General features: G+C 39.6%; 1 protein-coding gene across 1 annotated transcript; it reads right to left on the reverse strand.

The window, feature by feature from the left end:
- Positions 1-4,512: 4,512 nt before the first annotated feature.
- Positions 4,513-4,869, reverse strand: LOC111406781 (putative non-specific lipid-transfer protein 14). The gene has a single exon (XM_023036156.1). It carries the CDS (start codon positions 4,867-4,869, stop codon positions 4,513-4,515), a length of 357 nt encoding a protein of 118 aa, XP_022891924.1.
- Between the last annotated feature and the right edge of the window lie 6,593 nt (positions 4,870-11,462).

Here is an 11,462-nt window from a genome sequence, read left to right on the forward strand (position 1 = left end):
CCAAAGCCCATTAACATTTTAGTGGGGAAAAAATTTCTTAGTCAATCTATCAACCCAGTAGAATTTTTTTTTATTTTTATATTAACGTCTCCTGGCTCTTCCCCTGCTTATCAAGTAATCATATATGTGGAGACATATCAATCTTCATAGAACTTTAAGAACTAAATGGCCATATTACATTTGGAGATGATTCCAATGTACAATTCATGTAAAAGGTAAAATTCTTGTCCAAACGAAGAATGGAGAACAACAAATTATTTTCAATATTTATTATTTTTCTTTTATGAAAAATATTTTGAGTTCGAGCCACCTTTTGAGTAAACAGTATGACATAATAATAATAAAAAAAAAAATGGGGATTGCAATAGAAACTTTTTTGCTAGAGTTTCAATGACGAAGACTAGCTAAATATTCAAAGTGGAGAAGTGAGGTGTTTGAAGATGTGTCAAATATTCAACATAGTTATGGCATTTGAGGCTTGACCAACTAAATTTTGACAGATAGAACCTCTTGCGAAGAGAATATGATGAATGGGCTATCTCATTCTCATCATCCAAATTAACTTTGTGAAGGATATCTCAATGAAAAATAATTCCGAAAGGATTTTCCAAAAGAAGCAAGTTTTCGAGAATCAAGCTACTAGAGTTATTGCATATGGATCTTTGTGGACTGATCAAGATTGCGCCATTTGGTAAAAGTAATTACTTTATGTTATTTATTGATGACTTTTCTCCCAAAACATGGATATATTTTCTTAAAGAAAACTTAGATGCTTTTGAGGCTTTCAAAAATTTCAAGGAGATAATGAAAAATCTAAGTGGTCACAAGATCAAAGCCCTACTCTCAGATCATGATAGTGAATATATTGATGACACATTCAAGAATTTTTGAGAAGATCATTGCATTTATTATCCTTCGAATGTTCCTATGTCTCAACAAAATGTATATATATATATATATATATATATATATTTTTTTTTTTTTTATTTTTTTTTTCCTTTTGACAATAATGAAAATGAAGTTGATAAGATTCCGACTCAATCATCAATACCACCACCAAGTCATGGTCACCTTTATATTCATCATCCACAAGTGAAATGCCACATCATTTCAGCAATCTTCGAGAGATTTATGATGATACCAATGAGTTATCTCAACATCCTGTGTTCTGCCTTTTGTTTGATCATGTGATTATTGATATTGATGACACCATTCGAGATGAAAAATAAAAGAGCCATGGACGAAGAGATTAAAGTTTTGAGAAGAATGATACCGAGAAATTGGCCACACTTCCTAATGGCTAGAAGCCCATTGGAGTCAAATATTTTTTTGGGAAAAGTAATGTAAAAGATGAAATCCAATGCTTCAAAGCAAGGTTTGCAGCTAAAGGCTACATTCAAAAGCTTGGTGACGATATGATGAAGTACTTGCGCCCTTAGTTCATTAAGAAAGAATGACTTATTGTTTCCATAAAATCACAATCTGGTTGGAAGATCACCAAAATGGATGTTAAATCGACTCTTTTTTAATGATTTCTTCAATAAGATGTATAAATACTATAACCTCCTCAGGTATGTTGTCAAACAGTATGAAGTTTTGAAACTGAAGAGATCCTTCTATGGTTTAAATCAAGCTCCAAGAGCGTGGAAGAAACTCGATAAATTTCTTCAAGTTATTGGATTTATCAAATGTCTTTATAAGCATGATCTCTATCAGAAAGGTGAATACTAGCAGCTATATCTTAATTGTTTACTTGTACACGAATGATTATATTTATTTATTTATTATTATTATTATATTTATTTTATTTTATTTTTTATTTTTATTTTTATTATTATTATTTTTTTGGCAACAATCTAAGATTATTTGATAATTCAAGAGAATTATGGAGAAAGAAGTCAAGATTAGAGAAATCGGGCTAAAAATTTATTATCTTGGTGTCGAAGAGAAAAATAAAATAAAATATTTATTTTTCAAGGACTAAGAAAAATTAAGAAAGTTTCAAGATGTCTGATTGCAAGCCAATTTGCACCATTGTTGATTGTGAGATAAAATTATTGAAATTTGATGAAGCAGAGAGTTTATTAGTCTCTTCATAAGACTATTGTTGAAAATTTGAGGTAAAGTACGAGGCTTGATATTTTATTCGGATTTGGTCTGGTTAGTCGATATATGAAGTCTCCCACAACTACACATTTGAAGGCTGTAAAATAAATTTTGTAATACATCAAAGGTGCTATTCACTATGGTCTATTTCATTCATATACAGATGATTTCAAGCTTGTTTGTTATAGAGACAGTGATTGGATCATAGATAATGACGATCAAAAAAGTAAGAATGATAATGTCTTCTTTTAGGAGACAGAGATTTTACATGATCACTGAAGAAACAATCGATTGTTGTGCTTTCAAGTTATGAAGCGGAGTATATTATTGTTGCATATTGTGTTAGTCAAGAATTTGGTTGAGAAATTTGTTAAAGTAATTATCAATAAAGTGATTTTATCAATATTTTGTTAAAGCAAGCAGGCATTGTCGTTGGCCAAGAATCCAATTTTTCATAATTGAAGTAAGCACGTCGATATGAAGTATCATTTTGTTTGAGATTGTAACAATATTTGGAATTGAAGGTTGTAAAGTCCCAAGACTAAGTCGTGCACATTTTAACCAAGCCATTGAAGATTAATGCATTTTCGAAGTTTTGGAGTTTCTTAGAGTTATAATAAATGACAATTATGAGGTGTTGAACATAGAAATTATTCAAACATATTTATAAACATAATTTTAATCTCAAAACTAGTTCTAACTTTTCAAAAGTCCTGTGAAATGGACATTTAACTTGGGATAATATCCTTTATGTAGTTTATTGAACTTCAAATATTTTTTTCCCTTTTTAATTTAGCAAAATGACGGTATTTTTCCTTAAAATGAGTACTATTTCTTTTTTATTTTAAACAAATATTATTATTAAAAGGTCCCTCAAAATGTTTTTCCCTTAAGGCCCCAAATTGATTGAGCCCTATGACTGCAGGGGGCATCAGCGCAACAGTGAGGGTATATATATATATATATATATATATATATATATATATATATATATATTATATATATATGAAAATAATCTCCCAAGCACCGATAACATGACACATCATTTAATTGGTGAATAAGTTAACGGTAGATCCCATGTATTTAATGATTCACCAATTAAATGATGTGTCATGTCATCGGTGCTTAAAATAAGCTAAGTACCAGTGTTTAGGAGATCATTTTCGTATATATATACTTACTTCAAAACATGTTCTTATGTACTTCAAGGTTGTAAATTAATTAATAACCTAAATCTTGCTGGCTAGATTCTGTATGTTTAAGGAAGAAACTTAAACATTTTTTTTTTGTTAAAAAAACAGTTCAACCTTACCATATATGTATTGTGCTTAACTTTGACATCGGAAAATTATTTTATCGCGATGCATGTGAACGCTTAGATCAATCTTTCAATCAACAATAAGATTGAAAAAATGCATTCACGGCCTTCTTATAGATCTTCTAATTTGGGATGCCAATGTACACTGCTTTCATGGATTCACTTTCCTTGTCATGTCCCAACCTTTACTCATGGTTCAATGCTGCCACCAAAATGTTCAATATTTCTTTGGTTAAATTTGTGTGTGCGTGTATATATATATAGATAGGGAGGGAGGGAGGGAGAGAGAGAGAGAGAGAGAGAGAGAGAAGGGAAATTGTTGACACATAAAAATTCAGCCCAAATCGAACAGCCCAGAGAGTAAAGCCCAATTGGAGGATCCCCAAATCAGATAGCCCAAAGAACGAAATCCAATTGAACGAATCAAGGTGAAGGCCCAAATAAGGGGCCCAATAGTGCGGTAACGCCATCGCCCAAGTTTGCAGGTCGCTCAGAGTCTGAACGAATAGAGTGACATACGGTCGCCCAGAGTCTAGCCCAAATCTTCAAGTCGCCCAAGGTATCAACAAACATAACGCATTATGATTATCAAGAAATGCAGTTATTGAGGCAGTTGCTAAAGTAACCTTACCACGTTCCACGACTCAAGGTGTTCAATCGAAAGCGGTTGAACGATGCAAGATAATGGCAGCAGTTAAAAGGACAGTTTCATGACAAAATGGCCACTACAAAGAAAGTGGGTAGTTATAGGGCGATCAAGCAGTTTTTTAGAGCAGTTAATCACAAAGGAATCGCCTATGAAGTATAAAAGGGAGAAATAACATAGAAGCAAAGGACCGAATCCAAAACTCTCGAACAGAGAATATGTAATTTTCATTTCTTTAGCTTTTAGACTTAAACACTTTCCTTTCTGTAACTCGTGTGCTTGCGCCCCTTGGAGGCACGTTGTTTTTCGTTTCCAATTGTAAAGTTCATCGCCAATAAAAGAACACCCTTTTTTGGGACTTTGTCTCAAGAGGTTTCGTCCCTTACACAATCGTCTGATCCTCTTTAATTGTTAGCGAGTTAACCCGCGCGAAACAGAAATACTATTGGCAGTCGGTGTAGGGATCGATAGTGAAGCCAAGAGAAACTCCACACAAGCCAGGCAAAGCGGCAATTGCTGGGGCATTTAGGTTGTTAGTTGTGATAAGTTCCATCAAACACCAGCACACCGCACGACGGTTGTAGCCTGGATCCGCAAGATTGCTCAGGCTTGTCATGGCAACACAGCACGGGGATCCAAGAAACGAGTCTAGCGAACCGCTGGCGATGAAGCTGGAACAGGAAGAGACGAGGGCAGTTACAGTGGAGCAATCTGCGGCCGTGGCGGATAGAAATGCATACTGTGAAAACAAAATCACGATTCCAATTCCACGAACTGTGGTGTTAGTATTGCTTTTCATTTTGGGTTGGATTTAGGGTTCTTAGCGTTGTTTTATTAGGTCCTAACTCGGTTGTTTTGTCGAATGGAAGAGGAGAATTTCTTATACAGTGGTGACTGGTGTGGGTTGAGTTTGGTGTAAAATGTCGGGTATGTTTCAGTTTCATCTATATTGCATGAATATGTAGCACACTTGTGGGATAGCCCGATTTGGTAGGCCTAAGCCATGAACCATGCGCTAGCTTTGGAGAAAGTGCCAATGGAGAGTGTAATGGGTAGTGATAGCAAAAAAATTTATGAGTGTAAGGTATCGTTGCCAAATAATAAAGTACTGAACAAGATATAATTGTCACGACGACTAAATACTTAGTCTAGTTTCTGTTAACATCAATTTTAAACAAACAGTAGGATTAGTAGTTAGAAATTTTATATTAACAATCTAATATTTAAACTAAACTAACTAATCGTACTACTTAATATGAAAGTATTTATGAGATTTATTTAATTGATAAATACAGGACTTCAAATCCCCCTACTTTCATTCCTTTTAATATTAATCCATGATTTTGACACAATATTTGAATATGTAGATCAATACTCCTAATTCATTTAATAATCTTTCTCGAGTAACACTATACATATCCTTATAAGTGACCTTTCAATATGTCCATGAAAGATGAAACATATAAAGATGTATTAATATCACAAGAACAACATAAGAATCATGCAGATCATAATGGTATTTGCTATCTATCTCCTATTGACTGTACAATAATTGTTTTTCTTATATTGAATGTCATTAGAATCACAAAATAATTCAATTAGTAGCTAATTACTTTAAAAACATTTAAGTACCTGACAATCTTGAAACCAATTACTTGTTTAATGAAAAAAAATAAATATGAAATTAAATATCAAAACTTAAGAAATGAAGTTTAACCATATCCTTGCACTATGCCATTAGCCAAGAATCAAATTAATTACAAAAACACAAAATAGTTGATACAACATTACCTGGATTTGAATAATTGAAAAGAACATGAAAAGAAATCTTGAAGTTCTTGAGTCTCTTTAAAGGCTTCTTGATCAACATCATTTGATTCTTCTTTCTTCTTCTCCTTCTTCTTCTTCTTCTTCTTCTTCTTCTGTCCAAGAAATAAATGTATGAAAGTAAGGGCATTTTGTAATGAGCTTCTATAAAAGCTCCCTCTTTTGCTCTCTTCTCCACAAGAATTGGACCAACCACATTGGACCAACCATGTGGCCAACGAATAGCTACTCCATGTAATCCTCCCTACGGACAACAACGCACAGTCAGAAACACACGATCGGAACCAGTGGTGATGGTGGCGATCGCATACACTCTGACAGTCAAGTTAGTGTTGGATGATCTAAACAGTGCTCAAGTTATGCAAAAGAATGGGGAGGAGAATATACATTACTTAGTATCGAGAGCTAAGTTATAAGAGTTTCATTACCTTTGTCTCTTACCAAACATTGGCTATTTATAGCGGTAGAGCACCGCTGGATGTGGGACATGTGTATATATGCATCTGACGATGTGAGGCATCCACTCATAGGCGTCAATCAGCTGCGTCTAGAGTGGACGGACAATTAGTTCTTATGAGTTGAGTTGACATAAAGTTGATAGGTCACATCAACTAGACCTATGGAGACGTCACATCACTTGATCTTTGGAGGCAGAGGGAATCCTGATAGATATCTTTTTGACAGTGGCAGCGGAGGGATCTATTAAGGGAGTGTCTCGGAGTGCTCAACGCTTCGGAGTTGAGGGACACTTCGGTTGCTTTAGGGGATCTACTCTTCACCTTGCAGCGCGCCATGTTGAGGTTGTCAGAAGTGGACATCACTTCGGAACCACTTCGGGTGAACATGTGGAGCTTTGGGGAGTGGCGTGACTATTTGTTCCGAAGTGGTCATGTTGAGGTCGTCAGAAGTGGGCATCACTTTTCGAAGTGGTTTAGCTGGGGGTGTAACAGTGATCCTCCTAAGTTCAGGCATGAATATTCATATCATTGGTAGACTTGCTTTCCCGATAGTGTATGCCGGCCTTGGTTATGTATTGTGGATTCTGATAAAGTGCTGATGTGATAGGATTCAGTAAGTAGACGTGTCGAATAACTGTTGGCTGAGGCGAAGTAATGATGATGTGATGTGGGTAGGGCGTTCTCTTGATTGCGCCAAAGCTTGTAAAGTAGGATGAAGAGCTCATCTGCTACCAGGGAGTGGACCCAGAGTGGACGACGCGTTGGGAGATGGTTAGAGCCTTGTAAAGCTGAGGGGTCGTGCGACCGAGACGGTGACCCATAGGGGACTCCGCGTCAGTGGCGCTGAAGCTTTTCGAAGCTAGGTACAGAGCACATTTGCCACCAGTGTGCTAACCCACAGGGATGACGCGTTGGGAGATGGCTAATGCCTTATAAAGCTAAGGGGTCGTGCGACCGAGACGGTGACCCACAGGGGACTTCACGTCAGTGGCGCCAAAGCTTTTCGTAGCTGGTTGCAGAGCACATCTGCCACCGGCGCGCTGACCCACAGGGGACAACGCGTTGGGAGATGACTAACGTCTTGTAAAGCTAAGGAAACGTGCAACCGAGGCGGTGACCCACAGGGGACTCTGCGTTAGTTGCACCGAAGCTTGTAAAGCTGAGGAGTGCATTTATTTGAGGAGAATTGGGATAGATTATTTCCGATCTGAAGTGTCGTTATGACGCTAATCGATGTGACAGCTGTCACGTATTTTCAAGGCGACAGTTGGATGTGATGTCTGTCCCCAGAAAAAGGACTGCTGTGGCTACTTATTGTTAACGACTGCTGTTTGTTCGAGGCGATGCATTTTACGCGTGCGTGAGGGGCACAGTCAATTCTTGGATGTTGATCAAATCTGAAGTTTTATTTCAATGATCCAGATTTATGATTAGATCAACAATCCAGATTGACATCCGTTTGAATTCAAAGGCGGGGATCATTTGAGGTCTCCTATAAAAGGAGAACTTATTGCCATTTCAACATTTTACCTTTGCGAACTTAGAATTCCCTTTATTTTCCCAATTTTTGGCGATTTTCGACGAGTTTCAAGCGTTTCTTGACGACATTTCCGTTTTTCGGCATTAGGACATCCATTCTGGTCGAGTCCCATATATATTTCTAAGTTTTCATAACTTTTTCTGAAAAAATATGGCCTGTGAGGGTAGGGGACGTTCTGGAGGGGACCTTGAGTTTGTTAGGATAGATGAGCCCATTTTGGCCACTTCGACTGAAATTTCTGAGGCGATTATAGAGGGAGAACATTTGGAGACGGCCAGATAGCCCGGTAGATACTTCGATTCATTAGGAGCGTGCGACTATCCTTCCAAATTGATGTCGACCAACCTGGCTAGACTTAGGACTGAGTATTGGATTCTGGATAGTGTAGGTCTTATATTACCGAGGCCACATGAGCGAGCTTGCTACCCCAGGCCAGGGTGTTTGGCGGTTAGTGAAGCCATACTTAGGGCGGGGCTCAGACTACCAATGCACCCCTTCTTTAGGTACGTGTTGAGGTTTTATGGCTTAGCCCTTACCCAGTTAAATAAATGGTGGATCCATGGATGTTGTGGAAAGAGGCGTCTTATGGGTAAGAGATGCCCTTCTCCATCTTCCAGATCTTGTTTATACCTAAGGTAGTAGCTGGGAGGACAAAACGAAGGGGTAGTATTACTTGACCTCTTGGGGGACCCATACTCCATTCGTTCTCGACTTGCCGAGCTCCGTAAAAGATTGGAAGAGTTCGTGGTGCTAGGCTTCAGGGAGGTGGGATATGATGGAGGGGGACCCCCTGGCATCCCTAACAACACCAACAAAATACTCAACTGTTAGTGAGTGCCGAAACTTCAGATTTACTTGTATACCTACCACTTCGAGTTTTGAATTTAACTGTGTATTTCATGCAGGTACACCTCCTTGGTGTGAGTTGTCTATAGAAGACTTCAGCACCATCTGCATCGTCTATCAGCTTTCCCCGAAGAGGAGGTCTTACCACTAGCTAATAAAGAAGAATCTCCATTTCATGGAACACAATTTGATGGCCTCCTAGGGTGAGTGTAGAGGTCACATCCTCACAGTTTATCGTTGAAGCGTTCATACTTTGCTGATTTTATTCTTTGTTGCGGATAACTTTAACAAGAAGAGGCCCCTGAAGCCCAACTTCAAGACCATCCAAAAAATGATGGCTGAAGCTTAGTCACTGAAGACAACCTCCTCTGCGTATAAGAAGCAGACGGAGGATCTGGTCGCGGCGAACAAGAAGCTTCAGCTTTCCATGGCCGAAGAGGAAGAAGAAGAGGCCGAAGCACCCCCGTTAAAGAGGGCAAACAATTCGAGGGCCCCATTGTGGCGAGGACTGCCACGCATCAGACCTCGATCCCTACCGGGGTGGTGATCAAGGAAAAGACAGCTGCTCTGCAAGAGGATCGACCGGCTATCACTACTTTGGGCCCATTCCTGCAGCACCAGTGGCCCAGCAACCTGAACAATAGAGGAGGAAGGGGGCATACCTTGAAAAGGAAGCGGATTTCTTAGGGCGTAATGAGGAGGAGCTGGTGGGGGAGGTACTGGAGGTTTTTCCTCCTGAGACAGCGATCGTGGCGGTAGCCCACAACAAATATCGGACTGAAGATTGGAGAGACCACACTGCTTCCTGTATTGAGGAGGACTTAGCTTCTACCAGTACCGCGTGCCTCGCTAGAGCCTTGAGCACAAGTATCCAACTTGAGGCCATGGTGAAGGACCTAAGAGCCAAAAATGTTGATCTGTCCAAGCGATTGGAAGTGAGCTTACAATATGGGGAGACAGTGCAAGAGGCCAGGGCCAAGACTGCTGAGGCGGAGAACCAGTTGGGGAGGGCTAACTCTGATGTTGAGAGGTTGAGGAAAGAGCTCCATGAGATGGAGAGCCAGGTGCTGCTCTGACAAGGCGACTTGATCACGCTAGTGAGCATCATCGTTTGGCTATGGAGGCTCTGGAGGCCTCGAACAAAGAGAAGGCTGAGCTGAGGTAGAGGGTAGAGGCCCAAGTGGAGGAGATTGAGTCGCTAAAGGCTGAGACGAAGGTGGTCGGTGAATCTGCGATGCAGCATTTCATTGATCATTTCGATAAGCGTCATTTATATAACACCTTCGCCAACTACTAGGCCTCCTGGGATGCCCAGGCCATGCTGGAGCGGCTGAAGGAGGTTCATCCAATACTGGACATCTTGAGGTGGAGTTCGGTGGACCTACCGAGGTCGCCCAGACGTGGCATCTGTAGAGGAAGTTGCGGAGCCTTCCCAGGAGGTGGAAGTGGGGAATAAGGCCATAGTGCCAATAGACTAGGACTGCTTTGTAACGGCTTCGGCCCAACTTGTAATATTTTGGATATTAATGAAATGTAAATTTTTTTTCAAGTATTTTTGCTTCTTACTTTTATGCTTAACTGTGTATCTTGATGAGTTACGGACTTAAGTAAATCTTAAACATCGCTTACCAACTAGTCGATGACAGAACTGATTCACGTAAAATATTGGAGAACTGAGGCACCAATTGATTAACCCATATAACATAATGGAGAACTGAGATATTATTACTTACATTATCTTTTTAACAAGGCAATTCAACACTTAGTAAGATAGGAATGTTTCAATACCGGACAAAATGTAGATTGGATCAGGACACATTATTGATAGTACTTCCTCGAGTATTCAATGTTCCACTGATGAGGCAGTACCTTCCCCGCCATGTCTTCTATTTCATGAGTGCCGGGTTGGGACTCTTTGCAGATACGATAAGGACCTTCCCAGTTCGGTCCAAGCACTCCGGACCCAATTAGCTTTGATGATTGGAAGACCCTTCTGAGAACGAAATCCCCCAGACAAAGAGTTTGGTTTCTGAGCTTAGAGTTGTAATAAGGGGTCATCTTTCTTTGATACTTTGCCAATTTTATTTGAGAGAAATCCTTCATTTCCTTAAGGAGGTGAAGTTCATGCACTCGAGCTTCATCATTGGAGATCTCATTGAAATGTATCCGACGATGAGAGGGGACACCCACCTCAACAAGACTCATGGCTTCGGATCCATAGGCCATGGAGAAGGGTATCTCACCTGTTGCAGTTCGGCTGGTTGTTCGAATGGCCGAGAGGACATGGGAAAGTTCATCGACCCATGCCTCTTTCAAGGTATCAAGCTTCCTTTTCAGGGTATGCGTGATAGTCTTATTTACTATCTCGACCTGCCTGTTTGCTTGGGAGTGATGGGATGTTGAGAAGTCATTACTTATGCAGAGTATGTCACATAAGTCTCGTATCTTTTTGTTGTCGAATTGCCTTTCGTTGTCAGACACTAAAGAGTGGGGATTACTGAACCTGCAAATGATATTTTTCCGGATGAACTTTGTGATGTTCGCTTTAGTGATTTTTACTAGAGGTTCAGCTTCAACCCACTTGGTGAAGTAGTCAATAGCAACAATGACAAAAGTGGCGTTTCCTCTTCCTTTTGGTGGTGAACCGATAAAGTCTATGCTTCACTTGGCGAACGGCCACGGGCTGATGACCACGGAGAGGCTTTGAGAAGGCTGCCCTTG

This window comes from Olea europaea, chromosome 12 (genome assembly GCF_002742605.1).
Source record: "Olea europaea var. sylvestris chromosome 12, O_europaea_v1, whole genome shotgun sequence".
NCBI lineage: Eukaryota > Viridiplantae > Streptophyta > Magnoliopsida > Lamiales > Oleaceae > Olea > Olea europaea.